At 49.7% G+C, this 20,059-nt stretch overlaps 2 protein-coding genes and 1 non-coding gene across 5 annotated transcripts in view; 1 reads left to right on the forward strand and 2 right to left on the reverse strand.

Annotated features, from left to right (window-relative positions):
* Ephx1 (epoxide hydrolase 1) overlaps positions 1 to 13,653 on the forward strand; it is a 26,868-nt gene extending 13,215 nt beyond the window's left edge. For all 3 annotated transcript variants that reach the window (XM_004626902.2, XM_023710305.1, XM_023710306.1), the window contains exons 2-9: positions 943 to 1,130; positions 2,283 to 2,463; positions 10,075 to 10,302; positions 10,671 to 10,800; positions 11,018 to 11,226; positions 12,325 to 12,433; positions 12,911 to 13,036; positions 13,259 to 13,653. In XM_004626902.2, coding sequence (XP_004626959.1) covers positions 948 to 1,130; positions 2,283 to 2,463; positions 10,075 to 10,302; positions 10,671 to 10,800; positions 11,018 to 11,226; positions 12,325 to 12,433; positions 12,911 to 13,036; positions 13,259 to 13,460 — 1,368 coding nt within the window. In that variant the 5' untranslated portion in view covers positions 943 to 947 and the 3' untranslated portion in view covers positions 13,461 to 13,653. The remainder of the gene's footprint in view (positions 1 to 942; positions 1,131 to 2,282; positions 2,464 to 10,074; positions 10,303 to 10,670; positions 10,801 to 11,017; positions 11,227 to 12,324; positions 12,434 to 12,910; positions 13,037 to 13,258) is intronic.
* LOC111815555 lies at positions 9,039 to 9,140 on the reverse strand. Its single transcript, XR_002820237.1, has one exon. It is a non-coding gene; the product is annotated as a small nucleolar RNA U13 (small nucleolar RNA).
* Positions 13,654 to 14,853: 1,200 nt separating the features above from the next.
* Tmem63a (transmembrane protein 63A) lies at positions 14,854 to 19,451 on the reverse strand. The gene is made up of 6 exons (XM_023710198.1): positions 19,254 to 19,451; positions 18,278 to 18,383; positions 17,142 to 17,309; positions 16,562 to 16,677; positions 16,254 to 16,316; positions 14,854 to 15,342 (listed from the first exon to the last, which is right to left on the reverse strand). Exons 1-6 carry the CDS (start codon positions 19,449 to 19,451, stop codon positions 15,130 to 15,132), a joined length of 864 nt encoding a protein of 287 aa, XP_023565966.1. The 3' UTR covers positions 14,854 to 15,129.
* Between the last annotated feature and the right edge of the window lie 608 nt (positions 19,452 to 20,059).

The raw sequence follows: 20,059 nt of genomic DNA on the forward strand, positions 1-20,059 counted from the left end.
GTGGTTATGGAAGGGAGCCCCCGGAAGCCCCTGGGAGCCTCTGGAGCAGAAGGCCTGAGTGCAGCCGGCAGCATCCCTCCCCCGGCCCAGTGGGGTAGCAGTTTACATAGCTTGCTAAGGCCATGAGTGGTTTTGTCTCTTGTTCTGCTATGCCATAGCAGACTGTGGGCATATGAGCAACAGAAGGATTTTTGTTTTGAGACCGGATTTCGCTATGCAGTGCAGGCTGGCTTTGAACTCATTACGTAGCCCAGGCTGGCCTCAAATTTGTGGTGCTCCCCCTGCCTCAGCCACCTGAGCACTGGGATTACAGATGTGTTCCACCATTCCCTGGTGGGAAAGTTTTTAAAGACAAAGGCAAAGAAGGTTACATCAGTTATTTTCAAATGGTAATCCTTGGTTAGGGTAATTATGATCAGCCTGGTACCAGTTGAAGTTTGAATAGAGTCTGGAGATATGCTTTGTGGAGCTCACAGTGGCTCTGCCAGCTCTGGTCATGGAAGTCTTTTGTGGTAGCTGCCATGAGGTAATCATGTGGAAGAATCCTGCTTTCATAATCTCCCAGTTTTTTTTTTTTTTTTTTTTTTTCAGGATTGACACAAATAACTCCATTTTTTTTATTCTGGCAATCTTTCTTCTCTCTCTCTCTCTCTCTCTCTCTCTCTCTCTCTCTCTCTCTCTCTCTTCCTTTTCTTTGTTTTTGATACAGTCTTACTGTGTAGTCCAGGCTGGCCTTGAACTCATAGCACTCACAGCAATTCTCCTGCCTCAGCCTCCCAAGTGCTGGGATCACAGGCATGCACCACCATACCCCGCTAGTCATAGTTTCTTTAAACAAGTTTACTGGATGGAACAGGCATTGTAAGGAGCCTGTGGGGAGCTGGGTCTCCACCCAGCCGGGGCATCAGTTCTCTTGCTGATGGTTTCTCATTCATCCCACAGGAGTCATGTGGCTGGAAATTCTCCTCGCCTCTGTGCTGGGCTTCTTCATCTACTGGTTTGTCTCCCGGGATAAGGAGGAGACTTTGCCACTTGAAGATGGTTGGTGGGGCCCAGGAGCAAAGCCCACAGCCAGGGAGGATGACAGCATCCACCCTTTCAAGGTGGAAACTTCAGAGGAGGAGATCAGTGTAAGGAGCCTCCCTGCCCAGACTGTGGTCGGTAGGACACAGCTGGGAGAACAGCCCTGTTGGCATTCTCTGTGTCCCCCACCCTTCCTACTTTCCCCTCACAGGGCCTAGTGCACCCAGCTGGCAAAGCTGTGAGGTGCCTAGCTGCAGGCATTGGAAGTCTCAGAAAGCAGCTGTCTATGCCTCCTCTGGTCCCTAAGGCCTTGTAAAGCACAGGCAGGTGCTAGGCAGGGGCTTCCTGAGCCACAGCAGTGGTTCCAGGTAGCAGTGAGAGGCAGGGCAGGCCTGCTTGGTAGCTGCTGTGTGTCAGCACTTTGGCTGTGTCCAGGCTGCGGCCGTCCTGTTGCCTTCTCAGCAGTGGAAGGGAAGCTGGCGGGGGGGGGGGGGGGAAGCAGTTTGTTCCAGAGATCAAGCTGATGCACAGGAGGATTTGAACTCGGGTCCAGCTCCTGGATGCTGCAGTCAGGAAGGCACACAGGGAAGTCCTGAGTGCCTGAGGTACCCCTGAAGGGTGAAGCTGGAGCAGGGTGGGCAGGGTGGGCACAGCCTTGTCCGTTTCTTATCCTGTACTCCTTGAGCACCTAGCGTGTGTTGGAAGAGAACAGGGAACTCTCTCCTAATAGCTTGGTGTCCAGTAGGTGAGACAGGATGGTGAATGAGATGAGTGTTTAGAAGATGAATGGGGAAAGATAAGATGTGTCGGTAAAAGGCTGTGAGAGTTCTGAGGAAAAACAGGAGCCTCACCACGCCCAAGCAAACAAGCCCTGCTTCCTGCTATTCTGGGTGGTGACTGAGCCATGAGGATTACTGACTCTAGAAGCTGCAGATTTGGAGAATGTTTGCAGGTGGTGAATCACTCTGGCGTCATCCCCAGCAGAAAAAAGAAGGATGAGTAAGGGAAAGTGAATGTGAAATGTGCGGCGATACGGCCAGGTGTGCTGGTGCACATCCATGCTCCCAAGTACCCAGGAGGTTAAGGCAAGAGTCTCACAAGTCCAAGACCAAGTACATCTACCTTGCGAGTGGCCAGGGATGTGGGAGCTTTGCTTTGCCACTGTCATGGCAAAGCACTGCAGGTTTCATTCTGTTGTGGAACCCACTTTCTCCTGTGCTCTGCCTGTCCTTTCTCCTTGGATCCTGGTCCTCCTGCAGGACTTACACCAGAGGATTGATCGGTTCCGCTTAACCCCACCTTTGGAGGGCAGCCGATTCCACTATGGCTTCAACTCCAAGTACCTGAAGAGGGTGTTATCCTACTGGAGGAATGAATTTGACTGGAGGAAACAGGTGGAGATTCTCAACAAGTACCCTCACTTCAAAACAAAGATTGAAGGTGTGTCCTGAACATAGGCTGGGGAGGTCTGGGGGTCCCTTCTGCATTGAGGGGGCTGCTATAGGTCCCTGGGGTGCAGCTGGGGGTACAACCTTGCTAGAATGCAAAGACAGTGTCCTCAGACTTTAGCGGTACTGTTGGACATCAATTTTCTGGTGATGCAAACAGAACAAAAGTGACCAGACTTTTGCAAGGTTTCTCATCAAGGCAAACTTTACTTGTGCAGGAGAGTGTAGCTTAGGCTAACAAAGCCAGCCAGCTCCCACATAGGTAGTCTGCTGGGTTTTTATTTCTTGATGCATTAGGCTGTGACCCTTTGGTGGGAATAGAGCTGTCTTAGTTACTCTTCTCTCGTTGCTGCGACACATACCTGACACTCAGGCTTAGGGAAGGGAAGGTTTATTTAGCTCACAGTTACTGGAGATGTCATAGTTTAAAGCAGCCTGAATTATATAGCAAGACCTCGAGACCCTGCTGTCCCATGCTACAGGGTCTGGAAGAGAGGCTGGGGTTTTGCTGTATCCAGGATGATCTGCTCTATATCTCCAAGAGAGGCCACCAGGCCTGGGGAGAGGTAGGGAGGTGCATGCTGGCAGTTTAATGCCTCTCTGGCCCCGCCCCTTGGGCACCACCTTGGTCCTCTGGCCCCGCCCCTCAAGCCATGCCTCAAAACTTATGTGAGGCTTTAGGGGGACAACTAGACACAAACCATAACAGTAGCCTTACAGTCTAACCTGATTGGCAAGTTCTTAAGGTGTTATAGTTGCTGGGCAGAACAGATCCTGTGACTCAGAAATCTCTGTTACACACAAAAATTTATGACAAAGGCCAGCCAAATAGCTCAGCAGATTAAAGCACCTGCAAGCAGGCTCAGGGGCCAGGGGTTCGATCCCTGGGGCATGCTGAGATTGGGCATGGTGGCGTTCATTTGTAATGTCAGCTTTTGGGAGGCTGTAAACAGGCAGATCACTATGAGTCTGATCTAGTAGTGAGACCCTGAACACCCTGTAGACCCTTCCTTAAAATTAAAAAAAAAAATTAACAGGTAGATTGGTATATGGCTCTTTGTATTAAAATGTCTTTCTGGGGCCAGGGAGATAGCTCAGTAGAACAAGTACTTGTCTGGCAAGTGCAAGGGCCTGAGTTCAATCCCCGTTCCCTGAGGGGGGAAAATAGTTTTTCTAAGGAATGGTGAAGCAAATACATATACATTTTAGAAAAAACAGGATTTTACAAACACAGATTTGTATAAACAGAGTTATTTTAAATACATTTGACAGAAAAGACCACCTTTCTCACGCTACCCAGGAGAATACAAAAATAATTTAAAAGCTAAAGATATATTTATGAGCTTTTTTTGACAGTGTTTCACTGTATAGTTTAAGCAGGCCTTAAACTCACTGCATTTCGGGGCTGGTCTCAAACCTGTGGCAGTCTTCGTGCTCCAGCCTCTGTAGTAATCTCCAGCCCCTCTGGCTGCTGTCCCCAAGACTTGGGTGTGAGGGGCAGGGACACAACTGCTCACAGGAGGGCAGGTGATGTGACGGGAAGTGGAAGTGCTGGCCCAGAGGCCTGTCAGCAAGTGCCACTTCCTCTGATCGGGGAGGCTGAATCTGAAGGGGAACGTGAAGGGGTGAGGCAGCGGTAGCAAACCCACTGTAGCATGTGAGCCATCTCTGAAAGCTTTGAAAAGTTCGCCCTCACTGGGATAGGGAGCAGTGGAGCCCACTGGAGCAGGACAGGAGCACACACACGTTCTGGAATGATTCTTCTGCCTGCCTTCCTGCCTCCCTCCCTCCCTCCCTCCCTCCCTTCCTCCCCTCTCTTAGCAGGTCCTGCTTTCTTGCCCTTCTGGTCCCAGGTGTTCTGCTGAGATGCAGAGGGTTGACAGGGCTCCAGCCCCACAGCCACTTTGCACATGTACCCACTCTTGCAGTGTGGCCCTGGGAGCAGATGGCCTGGGGTGGAGAGGTGGGAAGGTGGGCCGGGCAGGAGGTAAGAGCAATACTGAGGTCTCTTTCCCTCCTTCAGGTCACAGACCTTACCCACTGGACTACTGAGCAAGGCCCTGAGTTCCGTCCCTAGCACTAAAGAGAACATGATGATATAACAATGCCCTAATTTTATAATGCAAATGTTTAAAAATTTTAGTGTGTAGAGGGAATATAGAGAAGAACAAGTCTCTCTCTCATTCCTGCCTCTGCTCAGAGACAGCTTCTGTGTTCCTTATGAATGTATGCAGTCAGGGTTCATGTCTACACAAGCAAGCTTGTGTGTGTATGTGTGTGTGCATGTGTGTGTGTGTGTGTTGTATCCCTAAATTTAAACTCAAAAAATAATGTGCCAGAATTTATTAAGGCTGGGGAGATGGCTCAGTAGAATAAGTGCTTCCCTGGCAAGCGCAAGGCCTTGAGTTCAATCCCCGGTTCTGAAAAAAAAAAAAAAAAAATTGAAAATAACTTTACATCATGCAGTATGTTCCAAAAGAGATCAGATGATCAACCAAAATAAACTTATCACAGGAGTAAATGTATCAACATAGAAGGATACCTAGGATGTGTTGTTAAATGAAAAAAAAAAATCATGTTCTGAGATAAAACAAATATAGGGCTCTGTTTTGTTAAAAAGTTATGTTTTCTACATATTTTTATAATTTGAAAGCTAGAAGGAGCCTGAGGAGACATCACAGATAAATGTACCATGGTGGCCTGGATAGGTCCCTGGACAGAAAAGTACACTGGTTAAAAACTAAGGAGATCTGAATAATATTGAATTGAATCTACAGACCAAGATTATCTACAGACCAAGATAGGCACAGTGTCTCATGCCTATCATTCCAGTGCTTGGAAGGCTGAGGGAGGAGGCTCGCCATAAGTTCAAGGCCAGTCTGAACTAAATAGCAAAACCCTGCCTCAAAGTAAAGGAGGAAACCCTGAAAAATGTCACAGTATGGGTAACCTTGAGGAGGTTGTACCAAGTGAAATAAGCTGGCTGTAATTCTCCTGTGTACAGGATCTACAGTAGTAGCTCAGAGGAGCAGGGTAGCGTAGAGCAGTTTGCAGATGCCAGGGTGAAGGGCAGCCAGAGTGTCCAGCTGCACCAGAGAAAGGTTCTAGAATCTGTTCTGCTCCATAGCACTTGTCATTGGTGGGCCCATAGCACCCAGTACATCTCAATGTGGAATGATTACCTCCACTTGTGAGTCTCAGGACTCATTCCATCCCCAGCACGGAAAAATACATAATCCCTCTCTGCTAGTTAAAAAACAAACAAACTAGAAAGCTATGTTTTATAATTGATAAAAGATAATTAGTGCTTGTATCACTGTGTGGGACAAAGTTATGCATTTATGATGTGTTTATTATAGAAAAATTAGCACATAAAACAGAATGCCAGGCACAGTGGCTCATGCCTATCATTCCAGTGCTTGGAAGGCTGAGGGAGGAGGCTCGCCATAAGTTCAAGGCCAGTCTGAGCTAAATAGCAAAACCCTGCCTCAAAGTAAAATCAAACCACAAAGAAGAAATTACAAGCACCCAATTCTTCTGAGAGAATTATGAGTTTACTTGCTGAGACCTCTAAATACATACAAGATTGTTCCCTTAACAAGTATGTAGTGAATTTGTCTGTCTCTTTGGACTAGTGTTGGCTTGAAGTCCATTTTGTCTGAAAGTAGAATAGCTACCACAGCTTTTTTCTAGGTTCCTGTCACATTTTCCATCATTTGACTTGCAGCCTATAAATTTGTTTTTGAATTAAATGTTTCTAACATGAAGCATATTGTTGGATCTTGCTTCTTGATCCATTCTGCCAGTCTGTTTCTTTTGATTGGTGAATTGAGACCATTAATGTTAACGGTTATTATTGATATGCATTGACTGATTGTTGGCATGTTATTTTCTTTTTGTTTTCTTTTTCCTCCATCTGTTTAATTGCTTGCTTTGCCTGTTGGGTTGTTTCTGTTGGGTCCATGAAGCTATAGTCCATTGGTATCTCTTTCCAGACTGTCCTTCAGAATATTTGGGAGTACTGCCTTGATGGTCATGAATTTCTTCAGGTGTTCTTTGTCATCAATTCTGAAAGATAGTTTTGCAGGGTATATTAATCTGGCTTGGAGGTTTTTTTTTTCTTTTAGGATTTGAAATATTGCTTTTCAGGTTCTCTTTGACTTGTGGGTTTCTGTTGAGAAGTTTGCTGTAATTCTCATGTGGTTTCCTTTTTAGGCAATTTTTTTATTTTTTGCGGAACCAGAGATTGAACTCAGGCCCTTGCGCTTGCCAGGGAAGCACTTATTCCACTGAGCCATCTCCCCGGCCCCGGCAATTTTTTTCTTTTCTCTACAGCTTTCAGTTCTTATGTTGAATTCCTGGAGTCTTGACTATTCAATGCCTGGTGTAGATTTTTTTGAGCATGGCTAATTGGAGCATGGCTAATTGCTTAAGAAGTTTTCTGCCATTACTTCTGTAAACAGGTTTTTTAAAAAATGTCATTTGTAGTGTCTTCTGCTTTTTAATTGACCCCACTCAATCTTATTCTTCTTTGTATCATCTAGAAGTAGATTTGATTTTAGTTTTTCATGGTTCCTTGCTTTAAAATAAAAATCTTTTTTTATTGCTAATTGCAATTCTGTGTTCTGTATCTGAAATTCTGTCATGACATTGGCTAATTCATCTGTGTATATTTTCAATAGAATTTTTAATCTCCTAGATATCTGTTTGAATCTATTTCAGGAATAAGAATAGAACAGAGCAGCAACAATCAGGAATTATTTCTGATTTGATTTTTTTTACTAGAGCTTCATTCATCTGCTTTGTTACTTTCACTGGTACCAGTGCAGAGAGAGACTAGGTGGGTGGCTTTCGTATTGTTCCACCTGACGGTCCCCTGAACTAGAAGTCTGTGGTTGCATCTTGCTTAAGTTTCTTCTCATTTTCTTTTCCTTTTTCTTTTAAATATAAGTCCTAGGTTAGCATTTGTAAATTACTCATAGCAGCAGCTTCATTGCTAGTAGTTAGAGCCCCCAGGAAGTGACTTTTTCAGAGATGTTTTCCAGGTGGAGCTGGCCTTTGGATTTTGAGTCTGTTGCAAGATCCCATCTCTTCAATTAATTGAAGAGAAATTGCTGCCTCTTTGGCCTAATCCCTGGCTTTTTAGCACTGGCCTATAGTATTTTTTTTTTTTTTTTTTTTTGTACAGAGTCTACAGGGTCTCACTATACAGATCAGACTTGTAGTGGTTCTCTTGTTTTTAGCCTCCCAAGGGCATCACCACGCCCAGTCTCAGTCACTGTCTCAGTGCGCCCCAGGGGCGGGGCCAGCATGAGACATCCTATAGTATTTTTTACTATATATAATTTCTTAGCTATCACTATACCATAGATTATCCCTTAGATAATCTCAGGCTTAGCATACCAGGAGGAACAACTGAAAGAACAATTATGTCACCTTGACTAACATAATATAATTAGCAATTACTATAGCTTCAAACACAGCCTAGAAAACGACAAACCATGATAACTATTAATATGTCACCTTTAACTTTATGAACTAGATTTCTGGTTATATGACAAAATCTAAAACAATACATAAAATTGTATACAGTAAATAAGCCCTCAGTATGGTGATTTTACTTTCAGGAGAGAAATTTAAAAATGGGGGAAAGTAGAGAAATAAAAGAAGAATAAGAGATTAGAATCAACGCTGGAGGACAAAGGAAGATTATGCAAACTTTAGGAAATTGGTAGAAGAGGGAAAGAGAGAAGGAAGAAATAAGAACAGCACAGAGCAACAACAACAGAGAGACTAGAAACAGTGTTCACACTCATAAAAACAAGAACAAACAAGAAAAAAATGAGAGAAGAAAACAGAAAAAAATCTCCACTTTAAGTCATGTCTCTGCCGTCACTGGTAGAGTGGGCAGACAGAGCCCAGATCAGTGCTGATTAATCCCAACAAGCCAGCCATAAATTTATGGCAGGGTAGTGGATAATCCAAGCAAGCCTGCACCTTTAGTCCCAACCTGAACTTCAGGTTGGTTTCTGGCTTTGAGCCTGTAACCCAGTTTGTTCAACCTGCAACACCCCATGTGCCTCCTGCCAGCTTGGACTCTGCAGCCTCACTCTGACACAGGCAGCTGCCTGCAGCTCTTCTGTGTTCTGAGCTCAGCTGGCCCCTCTGCAAGATGGCTACCTGCCAGTCCCCTCTCCTGGGGGACGTCTAAACGAAACTCATCAGCTACTGCAGTCTGCTACATCCACTTCTCCGTTCCACTGGTTGATTTCTCTGTGGAGGCCTCTGCAGTTGCCAGCAGTCACTACGTGTCTGCAGGTTGGAGCTCCCCTTCCCATGCAGAGTCAGAGCTCTGGGAGAAGGCGTCACTTTCCACCTCCTTCTGTACTGAAGTTGCTCTCTTCACTCTCCCCATGGGCTTCAGTTCTCACTTCAGGTCCTTCCTGGCCTTCAGGGACCACTTTCCTCCTTTTCTTCTCATGTTGCTATGTTCCAGCAAGTGGACATCAGATCTCAGAGAGGCTCTTTCTCTGCTGTTCATCACTGTGTTGTCTTTTTTCTTCTTCATATCAGACAGGTAGTGTGCCTGAATCACAACGAGATTTGAGGGAGGCATAGCTAATGCATATGGCATGAACACCCAGTCATCATGCTCATGAACTGAAGAATCTGTGTCATCTTCTTTACATGCATTTTAAGAAATGTTCAATTTTTGGTGGGTTTATCATGAAAGTTGAGCACTCACATAAACTATGCAAACATATAACCGTGACAAAACTGGATCATACAAAGGATCTGACTTGGTAATTTGCTTTTACCACGTAGCAATAACTATTTTTATGTTAAATATATATCTACACTGGTATTTTTCTTTTAATGTATTTTTAGTACAGGGTCTACAGGGTCTCACTACACAGATTGGGCTTGCAGTGATCCTCCTGATTTCAGCCTCCCAAGTGCTATGATTACAGGCGCACACAGCTATACCCAGTCTCAGTCAGTGCCTCAAGGCACCATGGGGGTGGAGCCAGCATGGCACTCGGGATCGAAACCCAGTCGTCTGCTGAGTTATCTGGTCGGCCCTTACACTGTTACTTTCAATGACTACATTATATTCTAGTTACTGTTAAATTATAATCTAACTGATTAACCCTCTATTGCTGGATCTCCAGACCTCTATCTCCCCATCCAACTTTTAAATTATGCAGTTCTGTAGGTGGGGGTGGGGAGACCATGCTACATACCATGAGAACACTCAGGAGACTGAAGCTGGGATGATCACTAAGGCCAAGGTCAGCTTGGGTTACATAGTGAGACACTGTCTCAAAAATGCCAGTGGGGTAAAAATAAAATGTGTAGCTGTACCGTGCTATCTTGGCCTGGGATCCCATATGGGTACAGACTGGCTGTTTCTCTCTCTCTCTCTCTCTCTCTCTCTCTCTCTCTCTCTCTCTCTCTCTCTCTGTGTATGGGGGGTCTTGATGTCTGAGGACATGGCATGGTGAGTACAGTATGAGCGAGGGGAACATGGCCAGTACCACAGAACATTTTAAGTTCAGCAGCACCCAATGCCTGTGCCACCCTCACTGTATTCTGTCCCCAGGGCTGGACATCCACTTTGTCCATGTAAAGCCCCAACAGCTGCCCTCAGGACGTACTCCAAAGCCCTTGCTGATGGTGCATGGTTGGCCCGGCTCCTTCTACGAGTTTTATAAGATCATCCCGCTCCTGGTGGATCCCAAGAGCCACGGCCTAAGTGATGAACATGTGTTTGAAGTCATCTGCCCCTCTATCCCTGGCTACGGCTTCTCAGAGGCATCCAGCAAGAAGGGTAAGGGGCTGCTGAAGGCTCAGAACACCCTGTCCTGCCAAGAATGGCCTGGGCTTCCCACCTAGTTCTTGGGGAGGATGAGAGGAAGTGTCTGAGAGGCATGCATTCTTTTGCTACAGGGCTAGCTCACCCAGATCTGGCTTGAGGCCTTCCCAGGCCATAAGGCTACCGGAGCCCAGCAGAGCAGTGCTGTCTGCTTACTGTCTGATCTGAGGCAGGTGCTGGCCACTTGATGTCATGCCAAGCCTCTTTTACCTGTGGGAGCTGGCCTCACTACCAATGGAGACATAGAGTCTGAGGAGTTCATGGGGCATCCCATGCTCTGGAAGTGACTTCCCTGTGATTCCACTTTCCTTTTTTATGAATAGGCCTGAATACAGTGGCCACTGCCAGGATCTTTTACAAGCTGATGCTGCGGCTGGGCTTCCGGGAGTTCTACATTCAGGGAGGAGATTGGGGGTCCCTGATCTGCACCAACATGGCCCAGCTGGTGCCCAGGTGAGGTCCCATTAGGAACCTATGGCCAAGAGAATGTGGTGCTGGGCACAGCTGCTCAGAAGGACCCTGTCTGCCAGCAGCTGACCAGACCCCATGTACCAGGGTCCACCCATGTGGGGAGAATAGGGAGGCTGTCCCCACTGGGCTCAGTCCTTGTGTGTGTCTGCCTGCTTCCCTCAATGCAAGCTCAGCCTCACCTGCCACTCTCTGCCCTCAGCCACGTGAAAGGCCTGCACTTGAACATGGCATTTGTTTTAAGAAGTGCTTTCACCCTGAGCCTTCTCCTGGGGCAGCGTATTGGGGGGCTTCTTGGCTATACTAAGAGAGATATGGAGCTGCTCTTCCCCTTCAAGGAAAAGGTTTTCTACAGCATCATGAGGGAGAGCGGCTACATGCACATCCAAGCCACCAAGCCGGACACTGTAGGTGAGCAACCAGAGATTGGGGACTTCATGGTGTTCAGGACACTGCTCACAGGTGAAAACCCCTGTAAGGGACTTGGAGATCTTTTAACCCTAATGGCATTCCCCTAGAGAAGTGAGGTTGAATGTGGCCATCCAGTTCCAGTCTAAACCAGTTGTTTAGCTGACACATGATATGCAGTGGCTTTGGTTCCTGACCTCACGCCCACTAATTGAGACTGGGCTTGGTAGCATGCCTGTAATCCCAGCTTTTGGGAGGAAGAAAACAGGAGAATCACTATAAGTCCGATCTATGTAGTGAGACCCTGTACATGCTGTAGACCCTGTCCTAAATTCATTAAAAAAAAACCAACAAAACCCTTCACCCCCCAAAAGAAAAAAATGACCCTTCTTTTTATAACCAGCATTCTGGGCTGGGCTGAGTTGTGACACAGTGGTAAAGCACTTATTTATTTATTTATTTATTTATTTTTATTTTTATTTTTTGCCATAGTTTTATTGATAAACAAATAGCAATGAGACAGTTTCAAATCAAATCGGTAGGACAGTTTCAATAATTAACACATTGCATACATTCTTCTTAGTGGCTAATTGCTGTACAAGATGCGGACTTGATATCCTATTTACAAACACCATTAGAACAAATCATTCTATTCATTAACAGACTGTAACTATATATCCTAACCACTTTGAATACACAGATACAAAATGGACATTCATCTGTATACCCTTTTTTTGTTAAGTTCCGTTATTTGAATATTATAAGTGTGTATAAAACACTTATTTATGTGCATGAAGTCCTGGATTTAATTCCCATCACTACTAAATAAAAGTAAAAACCCCATTCCTATATATATATATATATATATATATATATATATATATATATATTTAAACTCAAATCTCACCAATCTCAGAGCTATAGATCTTTTGGTGTGAAGGAAGCTATGCCTGTAATTTGCAAGACGTCATCAGATCTGGGAGAGATTATCCTGGCTCACCTCTGGGGGTGCAGAGGCTAGAGGCTGTGGAAGGGGAGTGTGAGAACCCCAGGATTAGGCAGGTGCTATGCCTGAGTCTTGCTGTACCTCTTCCCACACAGGCTGTGCTCTGAATGACTCTCCAGTGGGACTGGCTGCCTACATCTTGGAGAAGTTTTCCAGCTGGACCAATTCAGAATTCCGAGACCTGGAGGATGGAGGCCTGGAGAAGTGAGGCCCCTTGTCCATCCTCAACCTCCTTTTCATTCTCTCCCTGTTGCTCTTGGGCGGGTGGCTGCCAGTGTTCTGGGCATTCCCTCAAACCCTAGCCCATGGCTGTCACTGCCATGTATGTATGGGGATATGGAGGCACCCATAGGTCTAAGTGGCCTGCTCCAAGCCTCAGAGCAGGGTGATGAGGAACAGAAGTGCAGGATGTAAGAAGCAGTCTCTCTGAAGCCTGGGCCTTTCCTGCTGAGCCCCTGTGAGCCCAGCTGTGTTGTGAGGGGCTGACTGGAAGCCGCTGCAGGATGGGCAGGCTGCAGCCTCTGCAGTGCGACTCCAACTCCCTACCTGACTTAGGCTTGGTCACACCTCCTGGAGTATCTGGTTAGCCTAGCTATGGAGGTTCAACTCTCCAGGTGTGAGGCTATGCAGTACTCTGGGCCCTGTTCTTGTCTCAGTCTGGCTTCCCACTGTGCCTCCTAGGAAGTTTTCCCTGGATGACTTGTTAACCAACATCATGCTTTACTGGACGACCGGGAGCATTGTCTCCTCCCAGCGCTACTACAAGGAGAACCTGGGCCAGGGTCTAATGACCCAGAAGCATGAGAGGTGAGTGTGCCCAGCAGTGTGGGGCACTGGGGGCTAACACTTGGACAGAGCTGGGGGATCTGAAAAGCATCAAAGGTTGGTGCCACAGGCTGCCCTAGACTCCTGCCAGGAAAAAAAGGTGCCCATGAAGGTGGAACTAATGAAGGGCAGGTGGCTAATGGCAAGTCTAGTCTGCCTGTTGCATGTTACCCTCAGATCCTCTGTGGCCCTGTGTCCCTCTAGGATGAAGGTCTTTGTGCCCACCGGCGTTGCTGCTTTCCCCTGTGAGTTACTGCACATCCCTGAGAAGTGGGTGAGGGCCAAGTACCCCAAGCTCCTCTCCTACTCCTACATGGCCCGCGGGGGCCACTTTGCTGCCCTGGAGGAGCCCAAGCTGCTGGCCGAGGACCTCCGCAAGTTTGTGACTTTGGTGGAGCGACAGTGACCTGCTGGGTAGTGTGGCCTCCCTAGCCATGAGCCTGTCCTGCTTGTTCTTGGGCTTGCTGCCCTGAACCCCAACCTTCAGGCCTGGGGGACCAGGCCTGCCCTGCCATCATCCCTTTCCCCTGTGAAGCCATGTGCTTGGATGATAAATGCTTTTTGATCTCCAGTAGTTCAGAACCACTGGAGGCAAATGACATGCAGCACTCTGCTTCCTAGGAACAGCTGTCTCTACTATGCTTTGCCTTCCCTGGGGACCCCAAGTGGAAGGGGGTGCTTTCATAGCCTCTAATGTATGGCTAGGAGCGGCATGGGCCAGGGTGGCAGGAGGGACTCAGGGCCAGGCCTACAAGATGCAGGCCACAGGGTTGTGGGTTATGGCCTGACAAGGGTCCAGTCTGGGTGGACGGTGGGGCCTTGTGATACCCATGTGCGGATCCCATGCTGCACCGGCCTCTGCCTCAGCCACCCAGCCAGCTTGGCCAGGGTGTAGATGAAGCAGAGGCTATGCCTGTCCACTATGTACCTGAGCAAGATGTAAGATTACAGAGGCTGTGTGCAGGTAACTGATAGGCCATAGGACCCAGGCCCTTCCTTTGAAGGGAGCAAGGTAAGGGGTTGAGCAAAGCTGGACCTCAGGGAATGGGAACCAGTGATTCTGTGCTGGGTCACTGTGTACCTGGCCCAGCCAGAAGCTGCTTCCCTTTCCAGGAGGAGCCTGAAGTATTACCCCAGGACATCCACAAGTTTCTGACACTGGTGACAGAGTGACCAGAAGGGTAGAGTATGACCTCCCCAGCTGAAGGCCCCTTTGTTCTTGGGGATGCTACACTTAAAGTGGAACCCTCAGCCTTAGGGGCCCAGGTTCACCCCACCCTGTTAAGCCATAGGTTTGGATGATAAATGATGTCATTTCTCAGCCTTGGGAGCTGAGACACATGTGAATGACACATGACACTTGAAGCTCTAGGCTACCTACGGAAGCTCCTCTTCCAGGGACCTCTGTCTGTGCTGGGGTCCACCCAGTTCAGTGACCCACAGAAGAAGGTGGCCCCATTTTCTCCTTTCCTGCCGTGCTTGGAGCAGTGGCAGCTACGAAGGATGGAGGGCTGTGGGGTGTGGGGTTTGCCTGGGCAGGGACATGCAGTAAGGTGGGCCATCAAGGCATTGTGCCCTTCAGCCCCAGACCAGACTCGGTCCCAAAGTCATGCCCTGGTCCTGTGACTTCCCTACCCCCACCCTCTGCAGGCCCCAGGGAGAAGACTTCTAAACAAAAGTCCGTAGTGGTGTGGGGACATAAGGAAGAAAGATACTTCCCACCCTTCCAGTCAGGCCCAGCTTCTCTCGCTGTAACCCAGCACTGCTTATCATGGAACCCCGCATGTGTGACCACCAGCCTCAGACAGAGGTACTTTATTAATGGTCCTCATCGCCTCTGCCTGCATCAGGGGGACCCAGGTCCCAGAGCCCACAGAAATGGGGCCCAGGCCATAGTCAAATCAGCCAGGATTATCAGGAGTTCACCTGATATTCCCCTTGTCACATTGTTCTCAGGATAACTTGGGGAATGAACTAACACATGATCTTGGCTTCAGAGCTTGGGTACCATCCCAGCCACAAAGCTCGAAGCACGGGTCCACCGCTACTGTGGCTAGAACGCCAGCCAGCCCTCATCAGGGCTGAGTCCCTTCTGCTCCACAGAAGGCGCCTTCACACGTAGTCCATAGGAGATGCAGAGGTAGTGCGCCATCCACTGGGTGACGGGCAGCGTCCTGCTTGGGGAGGGCCCCACTGACATGGTGGATGGTGCCATAGTTCTGCCGATGCTGCAGGGTTAGGCCTGTCCTCTCCGAGGCCAGACCACTCAGGATCTGGGGCACATAGGGCTGTCAGAAAATGGGAGTTAGTGCTACCCAAAGTGTGTCACCTGCAGAACTTCCCCAAATGCCAGGCAAACCAGAAAACACATAGAACCCGGTCCTAGTTCTTATGCTCATACAAGAGTCAGCATAAAAGAGAAACTCCCTCTAATTCCCAGCACAGGATTCTAGACTCTTACTTTGCAGGGGAAACAAGTCTGTCTACACTGGGCTTGTTTCTCCCAGTCCCTGCTGAAGCTGTCTGGCTGGGGCATGAGTCTGCCCTGCTCCTCTTAGAAGGGTTTCCACCTGCGCTTGGTCTTGCCTTTCCCTGGCCTGGGGGCCCAGGACTTTGTCCTCTGGGACCTGCCCAGGGATGGATGCTGAGAAGAGTGCCCAGCACTTGCGAGAACACTGCAAAGGAGGCCAGTGCCACGCTAGCCTCGGCCCCCTTGCTCTGGGACCCGAGTCCCAGAGCAGGACCCAGAGACCAAAGGCAGGAGAAGCAAGGGGTTTGTTTGGGACATTCTGTTCTAACTGAGGGCCTCAGAGGGTGACTGAGTTACTGGTGATAAAGCCCCTATTCCCAAGCACCAGGACTGCAGAAAAGAAGCTAGCAGGGGCTGGCCTCAGAGTGGGCACATCATGGAGACACCAGTCACCTCCTCAATGAGTGACAAGGTTCAGATATCCAGGCTGGGGCTGAGGGACACAGCACTGTCTCAGTGACTTCAAGGCCCTAGGTGTGATTCCCAGTACTACAAAGAGAAAAAAAATCCAGAGGGACTGGGGATTCCTTCTCCACAGACACTAATTCAGAACATGCCTGTCCCATGGCTAAAGATCTCTTATCTTAGGAGGGGACAGCAGCGCACACGGGACTTTCACAGCCAGAGCAGCAAGGGCAGCAAGCAGTGGGCAAGCAGCAGGTGGCTTACTGTGAGCGGTGGAGGCTCCTGGGCTTCTGCCTCGCTTCCTTCCTGTCTTGCAGATTCTGAGGTCTGCAGATAACAGCAAAGAGGTGCAGGATAAATTGGATCTTCCTGAACTCACACCCTCTAAGCAGAGAAAACCTGACACCAGAACAACAATACCAGCTGGCTCTAAGCTCCCAGCGGGTGGGAAGGAAGTGCCATGTAACCTCCAAATACCCTTGTCTTTCCCAGGGAGGGGTGGATCACAGAAGGCTGCTACTGTTCTGGTTCAGGAATAGGTGGAGACACCATGGTCTCCTTGGATCCCGTACCTTGTAGTACAGAGGGCTGAGATGCTGGAAGTAGCCAAAGCAGGTATAGGCCAGGCAGATCAGGATGGTGAGCACCACGGCCAGGAGGGTGAACAGGGTGGCAGGGGCCTGCAAACCTGGGGAGAGATGCCAGTCCTGGGGGGAGCTGTCTGCTGTGGGAGTCAGCACTGCTCGGCCTGCCCTGCAGCCCAGCCTCATCTAGGAGCAGTCAGAATGGCCTCCCCACAGCCGGGAGCAGAGGTGACCCACAGGTCTCCTGCCTTTGCTCTTTCTTGGTGTCCTTGTCCCTCTGGGTCCTCCACCCCCTCCACACTGTGGATGGTGAGGTTAAGGACCACCTGGCACCCTTAAGAACAAACTAGACCAGCTTTCCTTCTTTGGCTCAGTCCTCCAGATCTGTCTTCAGCATGGTATGTCTCTGGAGAACCGGGTGGCATGCAGGTCATGGGCACCACACACCCAGGCCTTGCCTGGGTGCCATCCACTGATCAGACACCACGTTAGTACTTGATGACAGGCTGGCATGGATGGGTGTGGGACTCTGAGGCACAGGGCTGGCCAGGTCAGAGAGGGCACTCACCTAGGCGCAGGAAGGAGAAGAAGAAGAGCCAGAACAGGCAGAGGATGGGTGCAGCCAAGGCCTGATTCACAGCAGCGAAATGCAACCTCTTCTCCAACTTTGCCGGCAGAAAGACGAAGTAGAGATTGTGCCGGTCCACCATGTGCTTGAGCAGGATGTAGATGAGGCCTGTGAAGGTGGGCTGTGAGTGGGTGGGTTCAACTCATACTTCTAAGCAGAGGGAGAGACAAGTTGTAGCTCTGAGCTCTATTCCACTGTGTGTGTGTGTGTGTGTGTGTGTGTGTGTGTGTGTGCACACGTACAGGAGGCAGAGGAAGACAGCAAATTGCCTTGTTACATCCAAGTATGTCTGCCTTTTCCAAGGAGGGGCTGGGAATGTGGGCTGAGTAGAACCACCTGCCCTTGGGGAGTGGCTAGTCTGCAAGGAATTAGGGGTGGGGTGCTGGAATTAGGGGTGGGGTGCTGAACAAAATCTGGGCTGAAATTGGACAAAAGCACGTTCTAGCTGCTAGTTTGTTTTCCCTCCCTCCTCGCTTCTCCTTGAGTCCCAGGGAAGGGAGCTCCAGCTGTTGAGCCCCGGCCCACAGAGCATGTGGCCCAGCACTGCTTGCCTCCCATACTAAGCCAGCCCTCAGTACTCCCCACCCTCCTGCCTTCTGACAGTCCAAGGAGCCATAGGCTGTGACCCAGCAGGACACAGAAGGAGGGTGCCTGGCTTCATTTTTACAGGGCTGGGGAGAAAGAGCCCAGGACCTGTTCCACTGAGCTTCCCCAGCCCTGCAGGCTGAAGCAGCAGAAGCAGCAATGGTAGCAGGAAGACAGTGCTGGTGTGTGGTGCAAGCTCTCAGGTGGGGCATGTGGAACGCAGTGGCAGAGGCACGCTGTGCATATGTGGACCCCTCAGGTTGATCCCCAGCATACACACAAGCCAAGAGTGACCTAGTGACAGGGTGACCCACAGAGGCCACACAAAAGCATTTGCAGCCCAGTACGCAGAATTCATTCAGACACAAGGTGAGGCTTAGTGCAGTGTGTTTCCCTGGCAGCAGTGGTTTCTGTTTCATGTGGCCATGAAGGCTGTACCTGAGGGCTGGTGGAAGAAGCTGCCCGAGGGAGTCAGCCGGAGGACCACTCACCGAAGGGTGTGATAACGGGGCAGGTGATGCTATAGGCCATGATGACAGTGAAGATGCACAGCATCCAGGCGTACATGGCTCCAAACTCATACTGGTAGGCCTGGTTCTGGGCACAAGAAATGGTAAGGATGTCAGGACCAGCCCACCCGTCCCATCCCCGCCCGACAGGGGTTGGGCGCTCAGGTGATAGGAGACTCTCAGCCACCCACTACAAGAATAACTGGCATCCCTGCCCAGCCAGTGGAAGTTTCTCAGTCTCTGCCCACGACTCCAGGGCACAGGGATTGGAGTCAGTGGCCATGAGGCAGAGCCGGCCTATGGACAGGTGTAGAGTGATTCCCGGATTTGGCACCAGGGATCCGGAGACACCAGCTCAGCTCCTTCTGGGCATGTGTCCTCGGCCAGCTTAACCTGTACCTCTGTGCAACCAGAACACTAGTCCTGTTGGTCTCACAAGGGGATCTGGAGGTTAAACAGAGTATACTTGCCTGTCTCATGGCACCACCAAGACACAGGGGACACGGGGAGTAAGACAGGCCCCCACGCCACCCAATGTAGCGAGTGCTGGGACAACGGCTACAAATTCAAAATGCCTTTGATACCCAGGCTCTGCCAAGAACATGTGCAAAGGGGTGTCCATGGAAAGGCATGGATTGTGCTCTCAACCCCACCTTCCCCTTTCTTCACACTGGGGATGGAACCCAGGGCCTGGGGCTTCCTAAGCAGTGCTCTATCATTGAGGGCTACCTGGGGACAGGAACCTGGGGACTCCAGGTGTATGTGTGGGTGGATGCAGCCAAACTGGTCACAGTGCACGAGTCCCAAACTGCCCTCCTCCCCACATTAAGGAGACCTTCCTGCAGAGAAGCTACCAGCAGAGGTGGCCCTGATCCAGGGCAAGAAGCAGGGTGGTGGGCAAAACCTGAGCTTGGCGCAGGGGAGAGGCCTGGGGGTTGAAGGGAGTCAGAGTCCCCACCTGCTTGATGTTCCTGCGGTCAGCAGCTGTCCTGGCCATGACCATGCGGAAGGTGTAGAGGATGAGGCCTGGCAGCCGCAGCAGCTCCATGCCATTGCCGATGAAGGCTGAGGCGATCACATAGTTCACAAAGAAGGCCCCCTGGTCCGGGAGGAAGACACATCTGGAAACAAGCCAGCGTATGAGCCTCTTCCCCATTGAAAGGAGGCCGCACACCTGAAGCAGTTTGCTTTCACGTGTGCTCTGAGGGACACAGACACACTGCACAGCCTTGGCTTAGAGGGACTCAGCAGGGAGGAGATGTGCACAGTGTCAGGATGGAGCAGCCCCTCCCATGAGGTGACTGCAGGGACAGAAAGGGGGCTCTCTGTTGGCCCCAGGAGAGGCGGGTGTAGACAGTGGCTCATCTGAAGGCTGGTGTGTCTGGGCCTCCCACAGAATACTCTGGGCAGGTGGGGAAGGTGGCACTGGGTATGAAAGACTGGGCGTCCTGGAGCAGGGGGCTGCACTGCAGTGAGAGCTGGGGCTGGGAGACCAGGCAGGTGGCTTTGTGCTTGCCTGAGTTTCCAGGCAGAAGTATAGAGGCATAGACAGGTGTGGGTAGGGTCTGGATAACCTCAGAGACAGAGCTGCGGATTCAGTGATGGACAGGGTGTGGTACGGATGGAAAGGAAGAGGAGGGCTGGTGAGATGGCTCAGTAGCCTAAAGCACCTACTTAGAACAAGCTTAGCAAAGCACAGGGACTGTGGTTCAAACCCCCAGCAGCACATGCCAGCCAGCCCCGCCCCCTGGTGGGCTGAGCTGG

This window comes from Octodon degus, unplaced genomic scaffold, assembly GCF_000260255.1.
Source record: "Octodon degus isolate 3935 unplaced genomic scaffold, OctDeg1.0 scaffold00017, whole genome shotgun sequence".
Classification (NCBI taxonomy): domain Eukaryota; kingdom Metazoa; phylum Chordata; class Mammalia; order Rodentia; family Octodontidae; genus Octodon; species Octodon degus.